Source organism: Platalea leucorodia, assembly GCF_965183815.1.
Source record: "Platalea leucorodia genome assembly, contig: HAP1_HAP1_SCAFFOLD_42, whole genome shotgun sequence".
NCBI lineage: Eukaryota > Metazoa > Chordata > Aves > Pelecaniformes > Threskiornithidae > Platalea > Platalea leucorodia.
Window position 1 is genome coordinate 853,270 of NW_028121455.1, and position 18,535 is coordinate 871,804.

The 18,535-nt window shown below is 53.8% G+C and overlaps 1 protein-coding gene across 1 annotated transcript; it reads right to left on the reverse strand.

The window, feature by feature from the left end:
* Window positions 1-9,688: 9,688 nt before the first annotated feature.
* Window positions 9,689-17,881, reverse strand: LOC309603261 (putative ubiquitin carboxyl-terminal hydrolase 17-like protein 23; the record flags this gene model as incomplete). Its single annotated transcript, XM_082338147.1, has 4 exons — window positions 9,689-9,745; window positions 15,078-15,137; window positions 16,980-17,027; window positions 17,702-17,881. The coding sequence occupies 4 exons, from the start codon at window positions 17,879-17,881 to the stop codon at window positions 9,689-9,691; spliced, it is 345 nt and encodes a 114-aa protein (XP_082194273.1).
* Window positions 17,882-18,535: the final 654 nt, after the last annotated feature.

Genomic DNA, 18,535 nt, shown 5'->3' on the forward strand with positions numbered 1-18,535 from the left:
TGTACTTCTGCCACAGGCTTCAAATTACGTGTCTGCTGGGGGCATTCTTTTTCCAGTGTCTGAACCCTTTACAATAAGCACATATACAATTATATCTCAAACTACCCCTTCCTCTACTGTTCATTCCTCTCCCTATTTGCCCAGTTCCTCCTGTTTGCATTCTTTCCAAACTTTGCTGAGCTAATGAGCCGCTATCTCCTTTCCCAGTTTCCTTCTGTCCTCCCCCTCCCTATTCCGATATACTCTCCACACTTCCTCCAGCAACTTTCTAAATTCCTTATATCTGGTACTTTAAGTTTCTGAAGTTTCTTTCTGATATCATTAGTGGATTGTCCCAAAAACAGATACACCAACAGCTTCTGACTCCAGTTCCATAGTAATAAATCTTCTCACAGCAGCCCGTAAGCGATCTAAAAGCTCTGTGGGCATTTCAGTCTGCCCCTGCTTGATAGCATACAGAGCAGACCAGTTAACTGCCTTTGGGCTACATGAGCTCGGGCTGCCTTTAATACAAGCTGCTTCTCAGTTTCAGTCATATCATCTAGCATGAGATCCACATCTTTCCAATCCGGGTCCAAATTCTTAGTAATCCACTCAAACCTTTTCGCAATCCCACTTGGGTCCTCCCTGTACCTCTTAACTGCATCCTTCCACTTATCCACATCATCCATCTGGAAAGGCACTTTTCTTCCACCTTTCTGGGTTTCTCTTTCACCTTCAAACACCTCTGTCCAATACTACCTGCTGAACAACATTACTTCAACTTCCCTAACCCATTTTGATTTTCCTTTTCCAAAGCCAACACCATGGGATCTTGGGGAGCAAAATTAAAACCACAATCTTTCTGCCACTCAGGGTGATTTCGGAGGGTGAAAAACATTATCTGCATACATAGCTTCGTCCCATTTTCCCTCCCTCCTTAAAAATAACAGGAGTTGCAGCAAGACATTATACTTCATCATCTAATTTATACAATGGCCATCACTGATTACAATGCTTAATTAGAGTTTTCTTATTCACATTTCCTCCAGGAGGACCCCCTATGTCCTTCCAGCGATACAAAATACAACCTAATGGAGATTTCTTTGGTATCTTTTTACTTTGCTGGGACCCTCCCATTTTATTGGTCCCAGTTCTCTCCTGTATTCCCACAGTATCTTAACAGTTAGTTCCACGGTCCACACTTTACCACTTAGAGGGTTACAGAATTACTGTTTTACATCCTTACAACCTTTTTCTTTCGCTTCGTCTGTCTCCGGCCGTTTCCCTCACGGGACAACGAAACCGCGGATCAGGACTCCGCGCTCACTTCACAGCGATGCTGTGTCTCAAACACACATACACACAAATTTTTACATACAATACATACAATACATAGATACAATACATACAATACGAACATATAATATATGCAATACCCGGGTAAATGAAACAGATAATTATCGCTCCAGTTGATATCCCTTCAGCAGCTGCAAAGATTTAAATACTTTTTGTGAGAGGTCCGCTTACCGTCCTCCTGCTTCTTATACAGTCATTAGCAGGTCCGTCCTGGCTCCCGATACCGGGATGCAGCGGTGACCTCAGATTTGCTCGATCTACCCCCAAGATCGCTAGCGGCCGCTCTATCGGTCAGCTAATCTCCTTGGCCACTCTATCGGCCAGGGTACCCTCTTCACCTACAGGGACTATGCTGCACGCCAGACGTCTCTGCGCGGTTTACCAGCAGCCCCGGCCAAGCGTACGACTTACTGGCCCTTCTTGTAAAACATACCGTTTAATCCGCGGCTTCAGGAGGTTGTTGTCTGCTCCCACAGTGAGCGGATGGCAGCGGAGGCTCCTCCGAGGAAGATGCTCAGGGTGCGCCTAGGAGCGTCCGCTCCGCAGTCGATCCTGCAGTCGAGCAGAGACTCTCCTGCCTGGCTCGCCAAAACTGATGTGCGGAAACAGACTCCACAACCCGTAAGGTTGTAAAGTAGGTATGTTTATTCAGCGCTGGGCAGCACGGGGGGTCATCCCGCCAAAGTCGTGCGTGCACACGTGGTGGCTTGTCGTGGATTTATACAAGAAAGTGTTACATATACAAAAAGTTTCCCAATACGCCTATACATATGCATGACGTGTCCCCGCTTCATATTAAAATTAGCCCCCAGAGGTCATTTCCATAAACCCCTCCCAACTGCGCTTGCGCGATGCCTCCTGATGGTGGTCGCAGGGGGTCGTGGGGATGAAGGCTGATGACTCTTCTTCGTCACTGCTGGTAACCCCTTGTTCTTGCGCAGACTCAGTTGCTCCTTGACTCTTGTCCAAACTGCAGGGTCGGTTTCAGCTGGTTTTTAGGACAAGTTTCTGTTCTTATCAGGAACCGTCCTTCGCTGAGAGATTGCAAGACTCCTTATTTCAATAGTTTTTTGTATAATAGTTACAACTTTTATAGTTACACGCTAAAGCCCCTTTTCACCAAAGGCTCCCTTTCAGTTTGCAAAGTCCTCTTTTTGGATTCCAAAGCCTCATTTTGACTTTCCAAAGCCTCAATTTAAGGCTCCAAAGGCTCAGTTTTAGGATGCAGCCAGCTGTTTTGAGGGCCCAAGTTGCATCTTGAGTTTCCAAACCCTCGTTTTTAGGGCCAACCCCCTGTTTTACGGCTCAAAGCTTCATTTTTAGAGTACAAAGCTTTGATTCCAGGGTTTAAAGCCTCCTTTTGATGGTCCAAACCCTCATTTTCAGGTTCTAAACCCTCATTTACAATTTCCAAGCCACACTTTTAAGATTCAAGGGCTCATTTCAAGGGCCCAGAGCATCATTTTTAAGTCCCCAGTTCTGATTTTGAAGGTCCAAAGCCTGATTCTTAGAGTCCAAAGCCTTATTTATAGGGTCCAAAGGCTCATTTTTGGGCCCAAACCCTCAGTTTTAGCTTCTAAAGCCTCCTTTTCAGGGACCAAAGCCTCGCTTTCAGGAACCATAGCCTCATTTGTAGGATCCAGTCTGCAATTTCGACGGACCAAAGCCTCATTTTGACAGCCCAAATAGTCATTTGGTGGGCCCAAAGCCTCATTTGAGGGTCCAAACTCCTCATTTAGGCTACAAAGCCTCATTTGTTTCATGTCCAAAGCCTCATTCTGAGCCTCCAAAACCCCAGTTTTAAGGTGAAAAGCCTTAGGTTTTGGTACCAAAGCATCATTTTAGGGCACCAAACCTGATTTCAGGGTTCAAAACCTCCATTTCATTTCCCAAGCCCCATTTTGAAGGCCCAAATCCTCCTTTGGAGGTTCCAAACTCTCATTTATAGGCTCCAAAGCCCTCTTTGACAGCTCAAAGCCTTCACTGGGGTGCCCAAAGCCCTATATTCAGGATCAAAGCTTCAGCTCTTGGGGCCAGAGAGGAACATAACGTGTTCCCCTCGTTTGCAGGGTCCCGAGTGTCATTTGTAGCATCTGGCCCATTCTTTTTAGTGCCCAAAGAGTCCCTTTGAGGGCCAAAATCCTCATTTTTTTGTTCCAAACCTGTCTTTTATTACCCATAGCCTTTTTTGGGGGCCCACAGTTTCCTTTTTACGGTTTAAACCCTCACTTTTACGGCAGCAAGCCTCTTTTCAGGGTCCAAAGCTACATTTAGAGAGTTCAAAGCCTCATTTTTACTTTCTAAAGTCTTAGTTTTGCTCCCAGAGCGTCATTTTAGACTTCAAAGCTTCATGTTACTGGTCCAAAGGCTCCATTGTAGTTTGCGTAGTCTCCTTTATAGACTTCATTTTGACTTTCAAAAGCCTCACTTTCAGGCTCCAAGGTGGCATTTTTAGGATCCAGACAGTCGTTTTGAGGGCCCAAGCCACATGCTGAGTGTCCAAACCCCTCTTTTAAGGCTCACAGCTTCATTTTTAGGGCCCAAAGCTTCATTTTTGGAGTACAAAGCTTGGATTCTAAGATTGAAAGCCTCCTTTTTAAGGTCCAAACCCTCATTTTCAGGGTCTACACCCTCATTTGCAATATTTCCAAGCCTCACTTTCAAGGTTCAAGGACGCATTTAAAGGGCGCAGAGCATCATTTTTAATTCCCCAGTTCTGATTATGAAGGTCCAAAGCCTCATTTCTAGAGTCCAAAGCCTGATTTAAAGGGTCCAAACCTGTCTTTTATTAACAACACCCTTTTTTCAGGACACACACTGTTTGGGCAGGCGGGGGTCGGATCCTTGGTGCTCCGTGGCAGGTGGGCTGGATTTCCAGGCACAGGCGGTGGCTGCTGGCATCGGGTCTGGCTCTCAGGGGTTCTGGGGCATGCGGGACAGCTGTCTGGGCGCGTGGGGCGGCTGCTGGTGTCAGGCCGGGCTCACGAAGCTGCAGAGAGGCGCCTGTGAAGAGAGGAGGCTGCTGAGGCCCAGCTGCAGCTGCAGTGCCACGTGGGTGCCAGGGTGCGGGGCAGCGCTGGGCACCCTGTGGGGTTTGGGCACCTGGCTGCATGTGGGAGCTGTGGGCACGGAGAGCTTTGTGCAGAAAACGGAGTGCCCCAAACTCCTCGGCTGGGGCTCTGCTCGCCTGCCCATGGCTCGTCTCCTCTCAGCCCTGACCATCCTGACCTGCCTGCTCTGCATGTGCCGGGAAGGAGACCTGACCCCGGCAGGCCGAGGGGACCAAAGCCGGGCACGGCACTGCAGGGCCAGCAGAGCCTCCTGGTCGACTTTCTCAGCATGCCTGGCAGGGACCAGCGCTCGCCTCCACGCCCATCCCTGACCAGGCGAGGGGACAGCCTCGCCTCACTGCTCGCTGAGGTGCTCTCCATCCTCTCTTCACAAGACCTATCCAAAGGGATACGTACCCTGCACAGACAAAAGCCCTGCCTGTGCTGAGAACGCGCACGCTGGCAGTGTTGGGCTGCAGGTGGGACAGACTGACTCTTTCTCCAAAGCAAGGCACAGAGCTGGGAAGGTTCGTCACCACGGTCTGCGTTGCTGGGACACCTTGGCTGCGGTGAACGTCTGGGATTTACAGCATCACCTAACAGAGGGATTTCTGCTGCGGGGTTCACTGGTAGGGAGATGTCACTGTTGCAGTTCTCACTTTCTATGGCAACAGCATCCCTTGTTGTTTTTACTTTCTGACCTTGCTCTGCCTACGTCTGTCGCTGGGTTGGCTCTTGTCGAGGCAGGGTCACTTGTAACCAACACTTGCCACAGTAAGAAGGGGTTTCAGAAAAGAATGCCCATGAATGGAGAGGCCACTTAAAGCATCGTACCGCAGAAACCTCAGTCGAGTCTAGCCAGTAAGTAACTCGGCACTCCGGAATACTCTAAATGCTTCATGACCAACAGCAGCCATCTCATACAGAAGTTTGGCCAAAAAACCTCCCAGCAACTCACTGTTTCCTCTTCCTCCACAGACAGATCACACCACACAATGCCATCCCAAACAGCACGGAGCCCAAGACTGCCACGGCGCCTTCTATGCAGTATTTCTGGAAATCATTGGGATCCCCAGCATTTGAGTTTCTCCTGCCATCCACACCTGGAGGAACAATTCTGCACGTTAGTGTGTCCTGCGCACGACTGGCAATCTCCCAGGAGGTCTGACATTGCCAGGAAATGGTCTCTCTCACTTCGTTAGCATCTCCGAAGGAGTGACCATCTGGGGCTGCAACATTTCAGTAGAAACAAAGGAAACTCCCAAAGCCATTGCAAACCAGTGCACTCTGGAGCCTCTCTTTCTCCATCCCTGCATCAGGGACTGCCACCCCCAGCTCTCCCTCCCCAGCCCAGCACCCTCACCCCGAGGGGACGGAGTCAGGCCCTCTCACGAGACACCTCAACATCGCTCTCCCCCTTTGCCTTTCCTCCACCATGGGCACCACTTGCATCTACTGAACCGAGGATCAGATGGCCTCGTTCCCAAAATGGCAGAGTTCTGAAACTCCTGGGAAAGGGGGGGCGGTGGGAGGCGAGCACTTCACCACATCCACAGAGGGTTACCGGTGTCTCTCTGGCACACTGCTGGCAAGAACCTCCACACCCCCGAGACGACAGCCATCCTCAGAGAGTCGCTCCTGGCTCCCTTCAGAACACTTGCTCTGCACTAATAGTTCGGCTGCTGACACCATGTGCAGTAGCCGGCACCAGGGGAAGAGCCTGCAGACACCCAGGGATTTTGAGATATGACACTGGATGACCGAGGGACAGCAATTACCTGCCACGCCAGTTGGTTGAATTGCCCCTGTTTTTCCATCAGAGACTGGCACTGAGGGACTGCCTCCTTCCTCAAGCGCCTCCTTCTCCACAGTCCTCACGGTCCATCTCTTTAGAAAGAAAGTGGGTCAGTTTAAGTAGAAGTAACCGTTCCTCCTCAGGAACACGGTACACTTCAGGAGGCAAAATACATTAATCACACTTAGAAACAAAGCCTGGGCGTTTGGGGGTGCACCTCATCACTGGTCCAAACAATGTGTCATTCACGGAAAAAAATTAAGCACGGGACACTTTCCAGTTTACCAGTAGACGGCAAAACCTGACCTGCTGAGAGACTGGGAGATTGCAGGTCATCTTCCTGTTCACATTCCACTCAGTTCATTGTGGGCAAACTGCAAGATGACGGTAAATTACTTCCCCTCAGAGAGGACAGGAGGAGGCTGCAGCCAACTCAGGTGGGGAAAGAGCCCTTTGGAAAAGCACGTCCCATCATGCCAACTCCATCACACACTAAGGGTAACAGCCCCACACAGTGGAATGAACCCCAAGCTCTTGCAACCATGTTCTGGGCACTTTCACAAGTGGCAGTGAAGAGCCCCGCAGTCCCCCCAAACAAGAGGAAAGCCACAAACAAGGTATCTAAAGCACAACTACACACAGGCAGCTAAACCACCCGAGACTGAATGCACAGCCTTTCATTTTAGCTGCCTTCAAGGTAGCTGTCCGGCCTCAAGCTGGGTGTCCAGCTTTCACCTGTCCCTGACCCCGAGGCATCACAGAGTCCTCAGACATCAAGGAGAACAACGGGGCTGGACCAGGCGGTGAAGTCGGGGCTGCTCCGACCCTGGCCAGGGCATGCCTGCAGCCCCAGCAAAGTCTGCCGCTCTCAGCGACCCCAAGCTGCCTGCGCATCCTCTCTGCCGCCCAAGGGCTCTCTCCCTCCGGCCACTGGCAGCAAGGTGTGAGCACCACCAGTTCCTGCCAGCATACCAGCGTCTGCCCAGAACAGCTCTGGCCAGCGATGGGATAACTGGGGCAGCAGCTGTGCCTGGGACTCAGCCGGAACCACAACTGGCAGCAGAGACTCTGGACCATCTCTGCAGCTCACCAGCACCTGCGAGGTGTGCAATCGAGTGTCAGTGCAGCGAGGCTCTCATCGAGCCCTTTCTGCTTGGGCTGCCTATGGCTTGTGCATACGGGTGTCTAAAACCTCAGCTTCCCAAGCCTTCTGGTTAAGAGTGCTATACACCCACCATGTGCCGCTTTCTCCAGTTGTCCCAGGATTTCCTTTAGGACTTCCGATGACTGCTGGGAAGATTGCCCTCGTCTGGCTTTATACTTTGCTCTTTGAGGACCTTAACAGAAAGGATCCAGTTAAATTTCTCCCTACTAAAATACTGAAAAGGAGTGCTTAGTCTGTGAAGTCAGCCAAGACTGACTACTCACCCCTGGGATGCCAGCTGAGCTCCAGCGCAGGATCCAGCTGAGGAGCTGGAGCTGGAGCCACATCTGCAACCAAACACCCGTGACACGTTTCCATCATACACTGTGATATACACCATCATAACTGAACAGCAGAACATACACGGGGATCACGGAATGGCACGGCACACACAATGCAGGTCTATATTCTCACACCTGCACGCATTTGGGCTTGGAGCTGGCAGCTCGCAAAGGCAGTAAAAAGCCATGACGTACCCATGCGATCTCCCTGCGCGTGCGCCCTGGGAGCCAGCCGGGAAGCTGGATATCCATCGCCTCCTGCCACGTCTGGAAACAAACAGAAGAGAGCAGCTCCCGTGAAGTAGTTCCGTATACTTCCTCAGAGCTGAACGGCAGGGAATGCCGTTCAAACGCGGGACTGCTCCACGGCACTCCTCTCTGCCTTCCACTCAGGAGCATCGTGCAGACAGTTCCTGGGTGCCTGGAGCATGCTGATCCAAAACAACCCGTGCACAGAGCTGTCGGGAGAAAGGACTCCCTGGAGCTCCCACCAGCTCTAAACTCAACCCCAACAAGCCCGCTGGCTTTGCAGCAGGCACTGGAAGCAGCGCAGGCTGGCAGAGGCTGGCAAAGACAGCTTCCCAAGGCAGAGTGCCCCAGGGGACATCACTCAGCCTGACCCATTCCCTCTCTGCTCTTCTGCATGTCTGAGCATCGGCCAAGAAATTATTAAGTAAAATTGCATACGAACAGAATATGAAACCCTAAATGCTCATGCATTCAAGTGCCATACCTGTGGGATCGCCCTGAGGCTCCCGGACAAGATCAGGCTGAGACGTCTGGTGGCCGTCGCCTACAGGCACAGCTGTAATCAACCACGTTTCCATTAGATGTTGTGAGCTACTTCTTTCCCAGTGACCTGCAGTGACTGGAGGGGAGTCAGGGAATGATGTGGCACCCAGACGTGGGTGGGTGGAGATTTCCAAAGCTGCAGAGGGGCCTGGGTGACCTGTTGGCTGGCACCTGGCAGCTCTCAAAGTACCGTTTCCAGGCCACGTGCAACTCCCCTCAAGGACCAGGTGGACAAACATACGGCCCCTCGGGGATTTCTTACTGGGAGATCTCTGCTGTGCACAAAAGAAGCCCACATGAAAGCACTGGAGGAAAAAAATGATCATTCGCACATCTCATGGAGAAGAGCCCGCTGGCCAGTGAGAGGCTGCACAAGTGCTGCCCTGTCTGTTCCCCTGGGCTGTGGGCTGGGGCTGTGTGTCGGGGACCTGTGTTTGCCCAAGGAGAGCACTGCAGGGCTAGAGCAGGAATGCTCCCATCTTCCTGAGCGGACACCTCCTGAGGACAGACGTCCCCGAGGCTGAAAGCTGGGACCCAGCTGGGGAGCGGCAGAGCCACGGCCCCAGGCACAGCTGTGAGCAGCCTGGGAGAGAAGTGCTCCTGTGGTCTGTTGCCCCTGCAACCATCACGAGAGCTGGCCCTGCGACGGCCCTGCTCGGGCAGCCTTCCCCCGGCCTGCACGGCAGGGCCAGAGCTGTACGGCAGGGCGAGAGCTGTACAGCAGGGCCAGGCACCACTCCTGGCACCACCGTTCACCTGCAAAAGCCCCCTGCAGCGGACGCGGCCCCTGTGCCTCCCTGCAGGGCGTCTGCCTCCCGCTGGCCCGAGGAGCTGGCCACAGCTCACCCATCTCAGCCCAGCCCCACTGCTCTCCCGGCCCTGCCCCACTACAGCCCTGGCCCTGCTGTCACCCCGAAGTGCGGTGGGCTCCGCTCCACGCTGCCCAGGGCTGGGTGCCGTCCCTTGCCCGCCTGCCTACCTAATCCCCGCGCTCGCCACGGAGCAGCCCGTGCATCCTGGGCTTGCAGGGCCACCAGGAGGAGGAGAAGAAGGAGGCGCATGGGGGCCACAGCCCCCCACGCCTGCACCATGCTGCTGCTGCTGCTGCTGCTGCTGGCACTGCCAGAGCGGTGCCCGCGACACAGCAGAGCACATCACGGTGACGCACAGCGGGGGGGTCTGTGACCTCACAGCCCGGCCTCCCCACCGCAGCCACGCCCCCGCGGTTTCACCCCTCCCCCTGGAATGCCCCGCCCCCACATCTCACCTCGGGAGGGCGGGGCTCCTGCAGGGGAGGGAGAAGGAGACTGCCCAGCTGGAACTGAATCTGGCTGCTGCTGTCAAAGACAATAGGAACTGTTTCTGGAAATGCTTTAGCAACAGAAGGAGGGCTAGGGAGAATCTCCATCCTTTATTGGAGGCAGGGGGAAACAGGGACAAGGGACGAGGAAAAGGCTGATGTACTTAACGCCGCCTTTGCCTCAGTCCAAGGCTCCTCAGTCCGAGGAGCTGATTGTTTTGTACTGCACTGACACAGGGCAAAAAAGAAAGGCTGTTTGTCTTGTCTGAACGAACGGCTGGAGAACTGTTACTCACTTGGGCCAGCTGTGAGTGGTGTTTGCCCTGGCACATCCAGAGATGGGATACACTGCAGGCACCTACTGCCCATTCCTGGTCACGGAGGGCTCCAGGCAGCAATGAGGACCTGGAGAGCAGCTGTCTCCCACGGTGGGTTTTGCCCCTTTCCATGTGTAAGCCGCGGGTTTGGGTTTGGTGGGAATGAAATGAATGAACCTAGGAAGAAAGGCATATGAAAGGTCACCGGCAGGCAACCGCCCGTTTAAAGCTCCAGTGTACCTGGAGCAGTTTGAATTGCAGCCTCATCAAATTGCCTTTAAATTATTCCCTGTAAATGACCTTAACAGGAACCAGGACCTTCTGCCAGCACGGTTCCAGTGAATATTGGCCGGGGCAGGGAGGGGGAAGGGAGGATGGGATGGGGGAACAACCCTTCCTGAAAACAACACCAACAACCACACAGACCCTTGGTCCTGAGACGCAGCGCCGGGCCGAGGGGCAGCCCAGGTGGGAGAGCGACCCTGCGCTCAGCAGGACCAGGCCGCTCTCTCCTCTGCCGCCATCAGCAGCGCTGGCAGGATGAGGCCTCCCCTGCCCGGCCTCTGCCTCGGCTGCAGCCGGCAGCCAGGGAGGCTGGGAAAAGGGAAATGGGTTTGTGCTGCTCTCCCCAGGGCTGTCCTCAGCCAGGGCTGCACTGGTGGGAACTGGTTTCGGCTGCTGAGCGGGGCCCCCCGCCTGCCCCCGGCCCCTCTCTGCCCCCATTCTCCTCAGGCCGCTGGGCCTCTGGCCCCTCCGGCCCCGCCCCAGGCCGCCTGGCACTGACAGGCCAACACCGGCTCTGCTGATTGGCTCAGCTGTGGCCAATGGCGCGGCTCTGGCTGGGTGTGCGGGAGCAGCCCGGGCCTCTCCTCCCAGAGCCGCCTACGTCCCCTCAGGGGCGAGCGGGGCCTGAGCGGGGCCAGGCTGATGCAGTTTGGGGCCAAGGGAAAAGGGAGCAGGAGAGCAGCACCAAACCCCACCCCAAACGGCTTCCCCCAGCCCCGCCCTTCCCAGGCTCAGCCTCACTCCTCCTTCCCGGCTCCTCGGCCCCCTCTCCCCTCCCAGCGCTGCAGGGGGACGGGAAATGGGGCTGCGGGCAGCCCACAGCGCCTCGGCTCTGCCGCCCCTTCCTCCTCACGCCATTCCCCTGCTCCTGCCTGGGCCCCACGGGCCGCAGCTCCAGCCAGAGAACCTGCTGCTGCCTGGGCTCCTCTCCTGGGGCCGCAGGTCCTGCCAGGAGCCTGCTCCGCCCTGGGCTCCTCTCCACGGCTGCAGCTTCCTGATGGAGCTGTCGATGGCCGCCTGAGGGGGACAGCGTTGGTGGCTGGGTCCTCTTCCAGGCGTCCATTTCCCAGAATCAGAGGCTGCTTGAGGCTGGCCGGGAGGTCAGCTGGAGGACGAAGTCTCCCCTGCTCGTCACCCGCACAGCACCCTTTGCACGTCCCCTTTCTGGTCTGGGCATGAGGGCCCTGTCAGCCCATCTCTGCAGCCTGCCCAGGTCCCTCGGGACGGCAGCACGACCCCCGGCCTAAGCGCCACTGCTGCCAGTCTGGTGTCATCGGCCAACTTGCTGAGGGTGCACTCTGCCCCATCGTCCAGAACGTTAATTAAGGAAGATGATAAACAGGATCAGACCCAGTCTTGACCCCTGGGAGACACCCCTGCTTACTGGCCTCGCACTAGGCTTGGTGCCACTGAGCAGCACCCTCAGGGCCCGGCCGTTCAACCCGTTTCAGTCCCACTCGCTGTCATCTCATCCAGCCCATTTCTGTTTGAGTGACTTGATCTCCATATTTGAAAAGAAGAGATTGCAAGATGGGCACGTGCAAGCACACAGCTTTCAAAATCCCATGACATAAACCTCCCACACTGGGCATTTCCTCCAATTGCCCCAAAACCTACAGAGAAGAAAACACCCCAGGAATTACATATGCAAGGCCAACGAGTGGTTTTAATTCTGGCTTTGGCTTTTCTGACTGTTGGTACCAAGTGTTGTTTTTGCAAGGCGATCCCAAGAGCTGACCAGGGCTTAAAGCTCTTCCTCGCGGGACCTGTGGGCAGGCCGGCTAGCCGGCAGAGCTGTCCGAGTCTCTGGAAGGTCTCTCTGAGCTCTTCCTGGCCAGAGGCAGCACTGGGAGGGGGCACAGGGTGGGCTGCTGGTGCCCTTTGTGCAGCTTGGTCCCTGCTGGGGGCAGTTTTGGTGCTTCCTCGTTTTCTCTTCCTCCTTTTTCTTCTCCTGCTCCTCTCTGGCCCAGCAGCAGAAAGATGCTGTGCTCCTTCTTCAGCCATGGTCACAATCTGCCCCCGTCACCACCGCAGCGCCCCGAGCCTTTGTCTGGCGTGCGTCTCTGAGGCGCTGAAACCCGCCTCCTCCTGCTCTTCTCTGCTGAGGGGTCATGGTCTGTGGTGTCCACAAACTGGCTGCAGACATCATAGCCCTGCTGTGGGGATCTGCTCCGCTCTCTCTGCCTCAGCAGGGTTTGCTCCCGAGCAGCCCTGGGTGCAGGAGCCCACTTGGAGCTGGTGTTGGAGGGCCCTGGAGCTGTGTCATTCCTTGGGGCTTGGTCACGTCGTGGAGGACTTGTTCTCACCCTCTTCCTCCCCCTTCCTGAGCAGGGGTAGTCTGTGATCTCCACAAACTGGCTGCGGAGATCATAGCCCCGCTGTGGGGATCTGCTCCGCTCTCTCTGCATTGGCACGGTTTGCTTCTGAGCAGCCCTGCGTGTGGGAGCCCACTTGGAGCTGGCGTTGCAGGGCGCTGGAGCTGTGTCATCCCTCGGGGCTCGGTCACGATGTGGAGGACTTGTTCTCACCCTCCTCCTCACCCTTCCTGAGCAGGGGTAGTCCGTGATCTCCACAAACCGGCTGCGGAGATCATAGCCCTGCCACAGAGATGTGCTCTGCTCTCTCTGCATTGGCAGGGTTTGCTCCCAGGAAGCACTGGGTGCAGGAGCCAACTGGGAGCTGCTTTTGGAGGGCCCTGCAGCTGCATCATCCCTGGGAGCGTGATCATGCCTTGGAGGACCAGTTCTCCTCCTCCTCCTCCCTGCTGAGTGGTCATAGTCTGTGGTGTCCACGCACCAGCTGCGGAGATCTTTTCCCCACTGCGGGGATCTGCTCCGGGCCCTCTCCTTGGCTCCACTCTTCTGGCAGTGGGAACAAGGGCTGAATCCATGCTCCTCTTTGTTGCTGTCTTCTCGCATGCTGTGCAGCACACGCTCACATGGTTGAGAGCACAGCGGGCACGCAGCTTTCCTTCTGGACACCAGCCTTACACAGCCACAGAAGAAGCGATGCAAGCAGGAGCCAACGTAGGAGGCGATGCTGAGCCTGCCTGGCCAGATGAAGCCCGGCCAGCCTGCAGATGCCTCCCGTGCACCTGCCCAGGTGAGCTGGCTCTTGCTGGCTGCTGCAGAGGAGCTGCTGTCCTCTGCAGAGTCCTCCATGCCCAGCGCCACGTCCTGCAAAGAGAGCTGTGAAAAGGTCCTGCCCTTTCCTCCTGAAAGGACCAGAAGAGTGAGGAAAGCCCAGAAGCTGTGGGAGGGGACAGCTAAGGGCCTCCCAAAGGCTCTCCTGGAGGGCTGCAAAGGCCAAAGGGCCAAAAGGCAGACAAATGGGATGGATCTTGGTGGGATGTTTGAGAGGGAGCAGCATTGGGGCTGTGAAGAAAGCTGCAGTGTGGGAGGGAAAAGAGAGCAATGCCAAGAGCCCAGAAAGAAATCCACTGTCCACCTGCTGTCCTGACCCACCTCCCCACAGTTACCTTAGTCCGACGAGGCAAACCCTGTGGTCCCACAGAGCACGCCTGTTTGCTGTCAGCCCCCCGCTGACTGAGGAAGGGACGGGCATATGATGGTGCTGGTGAGGAAGAAGCCCTTTCTCCAGTTTTCAAATCAGAGCACCTGGAGAAACAAAGAGTGATCTCCACTTAGGTCTGTTCTTGCAGCCTCCCCTGGAGTTCAGTCATTTTCTTGGAGCAGTTTCTATGACAGAGAGAAGACGTAACCGAGACTACAAATGAGAAATTCGATTGGGTCTTCCCACCAGGTCTACACCTGTCAGAGCAAGTCCTTGTCTTTATACCCCCTACAGCCTCCATTTCATAGAATCGTAGAATCACAGAACGGTTGGGGTTGGAAGGGACCTTAAAGATCATCTAGTTCCAAGTCCCCTGCCATGGGCAGGGATACCTTCCACTCAATCAGGCTGCTCAATGTCCCATTCAACCTAGCCTTGAACACTTCCAGGGAGGGGGCATCCACGGCTTCTCTGGGCAACCTCTTCCAGTGTCTCACCACCCTCACTGTAAAAAATTTCTCCCTAATACCTAATTTACATCTTCCTTCGTTCAGTTTAAAACCATTCCCCCTCGTCCTATCACTACACTCCCTGATAAAGAGTCCCTCCCCATCTTTCCTGGAGGCCCCCTTTAAGTACTCTTCTCTACATTAGCCAGCTTCAGAGAGCAGACAAGGAGCAGTCTACAGCAGGGCAGGAGCCGAAAGCCTGGCAAGGAAAGGTAAGGACGGAGGTGGGGTAGTTCAGACTTGACAGCACTGAATGATGCAGGTAGGAACTGTCTCCTAGGACCGAAAGAGAAACACTCAGGAGGATGAGAAGAAAAAGAGCAAAGCCAGGAGAAGGAAACGTATTCGGAACACATTTGAATACTGGTTATTACCTGACATAGAACAGTAGATAGGCTTGCTGCCTGAGAACTGTGTTGATGTCAGAACCATCCACAGACGCATCGTTCATCTTGTACCACAGTCCATCGCTGGCCTGCAAAGAAAGGCATCGATAGCTGGAGATGAACTGCCTGGTTTCTCAGTGATAACCCAGGCAGAAAACTACAGAACCAAGAGGACGCCAAAAGAAATCCAACGCAGCCGGGAAGGAGACCTTCTCCCCCAGAACCTTGGCTGCCAGTAACCCTGCTGTGAAAGTTTGCCTTCCCCAGCACACATTTTTCCCCTGCTAGGAAGGAAGTTGCTCTTGACCTTGGTGTAGCAGAAATAGTGTCCTGCATGACAGCTAACACCGCTGTGTACCAGGACAGCATACAAGGCGTAGAGGAGCGGTTCTCCTGCTGTCTGGGATGTGTATGGCCGAAGATCCAAGTACTCAGGGTACTCCACCACCTACGGAGAGACCAAGAAGGCTCAGAAATGATCCTGAGATAGTACATGGAATAGCCTTCAGCATGTAATGGTTTGGGTGGCAGGAAACTGTTCTTGGCCAAAGCAGCTCTGTCGGAGCAGAGTCCATGCTTGTCTTCCCACGAGCACTCTCGTCTCCCCAGAAGGGAACACGAAAAACCCAACATGAACGGCTTGTGAAAGAGCATACTGCTTTGGGAAATCTCCCGCTCCAGGAAGAGAAAGTTGCACTCCAATTGCGTACGCACCTTGCTGATCTTCCTGCCGGTGAAATGTTCAAGCCTTTTCAGACACACGGTGAGAACCTTGGGCACGTGATGGATTGTAAACCTCTTGGAGGCGGCAACCATCTTGTCACACCTTGAAACCACGCACAGGGCCAGATGCTGAAGGGCAGCCTTTTTCCCCGCCAGAAGGCAAGACAAGCTTTCCTGTCTCACACATCCTGACGCTGTTTTAAGGCTATTCAGAACCATAAGTACCAGATTAAACAACAGCTGCGACCCATTATTGTGCATTAAACCTCCTTGAAAAGATGACTTATGCACGATGACATGCAGCACCTTCATGAAGGATCTAGCATTAATATGTCGTTAGTAATCATCTTACTTGCTACAGTTAAAGCAGTTTTCACCATCCAGCTGCTCGGGTTTGACAAAGTCCTCCAGAGCTGTGGTGACAGATGAGGCTGCCTGGAGGAGGGAGAAAGGAGAGCACTGAGCTCGGGGAAACGCCCTTGCCCAAACACTTAGCTAAGAGCTGCCAAGAAGGCCCAGGTAGCTGAGGCTGAGGAGACCCACTGTGAACCCACAAGCAGTGTCCAGAAGGAGGCAGAAAGAGGGTATTATGCTAAACATTTCCCTCATTTCCCAGGAATGCCCAGGGCTATCAAGAGTGACCTCTCTGTGGCACCACTCAGTTCAGCTACCGATGGGGTGCAGGGTCATCGTAATGAAAACAACACAACCCATCCGCCTGGGAGACAGACGGGTGTTGAGGGAGGGCAAAGGGAAGAAGGATGGGAGTCCCTCAAGGGTGCAGGGAGGATAATGCGTGCTTGTCCAGCTTAAAGCCAGCACCTAGAGGGAGACCACTGCCATGGCCTCCCCAGAAGGACACAGTCCATTCCACTTCCCACCCACCACCAAGCTCTCTTCTCTTGGGGTTGCAGTATTTGTTTTTACGCCACCTGCGTTTATTCTGGAAAGCTACAGGGGCCTTGGGATGTCTTGAATCCCAGTTACAAACCCTCTTACATTTATATCCAAAGGAACATCCAGGAAGGCCTCGTAGGAATCGGAAACCGCTTTGCAGCTCAAGCACGTGACTGCAAGGCAAATCAAAATGCTCAGCGATAGGGGAAGTCGACTGACTGCGCCGGTTTACGGCCTCCATACCTGCTACGCCAGTCACACAATGAGCTGTTTATCACAGGCAGAGAGAAGGACACAGACAATTCCAAGGAGAGCAATAGTCATGGAAAAGTACCTCTGGATCTCAGCATGCCCCCAAATATTTGGTGGACGATGGTAGTTGCTTGAGAAGAGACATCCAAGCTGTTAATAAAGGGTAAGGCAGGGAGCTCAGAAGTAGGGCAGAGAATTTTCTCCTCCAAGAGTTTTGCATTGTCTGAAAACCCCGTCTGTAGGGTTTCCTTGATGGGAGTACACCAAGGAGTCCAAAGGGCTCAGGAGCATTGAAAAGGGAATTTGCTTGTGCTTACTCGCTGCTTCCACTCAGACAAGCTCTCTGCATGGCATCGACAGTGCAGCGTAAGAACTCGTGGGCGTCTTCCTGCCTGCCATGCTGGAAATGTTCTCCTATTCCTAAGAAAGAAGAAGTTAGTAGTTGTCCCCCACAGGAAGGGAAGGAAACCTGTAAAAGCACCTGGAATGACTCACGTGGGAGGACATTGACTACAGTCCAAGGCTGGATGGCACTGGCTGAGGAATGCAGGACCTTGTTAACGTGCGCTTCCATTCTGCACATCATGCAGAAGCCTTGCTGGCGACCTGAAGAGGGAGGGAGGGAGGGAAGCTTCTCAGGTTAGCAAGATATCCAGAGCGGTGGGAAACCTAGTGGAGATCTTGAAGTTACAAGGACAGCCCCCACTCCTCTTCTCCCGAGGTGCCAATGGCCCACCGAGCCTGGGACATTTCAGTGCACAGAAAACTTTCTTCAGAGGGATGCTGAACTGACAAAAGTTTTCTGTGCAAGAAGCAAAGAGAGTTTAACTTGCAGGCATAGGGACCGAGAGCGGGGGCTAGAAAGAGGTGCCTTTCTGAAGATGAACACACCAAGATAGGACAAGGGGCTTCTAGGCTTGAATGTTCAAAGCACACCAACTCGGGGGATTGACAGAGGAGGGCTGCTTTTGTCCTCAATCAAATTCCAGATGCTGGGAATCCTTGGGAAGAGCCCACCAGATTTGCAAGGAGCTGTTCATAAAAGTACTGACACGAGCGGCTGTGCTCACGAGACAGCAGGTAGTTGGCGAGAGGGGGTGTGTACGTCAGGCACTGCAGGACGGAGTTGAGGTAGCACGTGTTGCCCAGGTTGTGGAGTCCTGCTCCAGCTCTCTGTCTTTGCTGCCAGGCCATGCAAATCTTCTCCGGGGGAAAGAGGATCCTCTGTGGCAGAGCCATTCCCTCGGCAATGGCTGCAGGGAAATGACATTGGAAAAGAGACGAGACGATGTGGTTGCATGAAAGCATCTTTTAAAAGTCGAGTTCTGTACAGGAGCCCCCAGGACAAGCAGCTCTAACCTCCAACACAGAACCACTGGGGGAAGCCTAACACTGCCATTGACAATGACTGGTCAAGAAACAGTTTTGGAAAAGAGTCTGTTGCCCTGCTTACTTTGCCAAAACACCATGAAACCCACACTCTGATTTCTGTGCCTCGGGCTACCTTCCTTTCCCTCTAGACTCCTGAACTGGATTATCAGGTCAAGTCTTCCCTTTTCCTGATTGTAACTTGATGAAAACAAGGAAGTCCCTAGCCCAGAAGGTAACCCTACTGATGTCAGACCTTTCTACGAGCAATGTCCTCTTTCAAAGTCTTGTCCATAGTGGCAGAGGAGGGACAAAACATGTTTTCATGTGTCTAATCAAAAACACCTGGGTGAGCCTGGCTGATTGCAAAGAAATAACTGCAGTTCAACAAAACGATTGAAAAAAATTCCCAAATTCCAAAATTCCAAATGAAACCCACAGATCAACGTCTGCCATCAGAAGTGTTTCAGTGGTACTTGTAAGTGCTGCAGAGCTGCAGGCTGACGGCCCTGCTGTCCCTGTCAC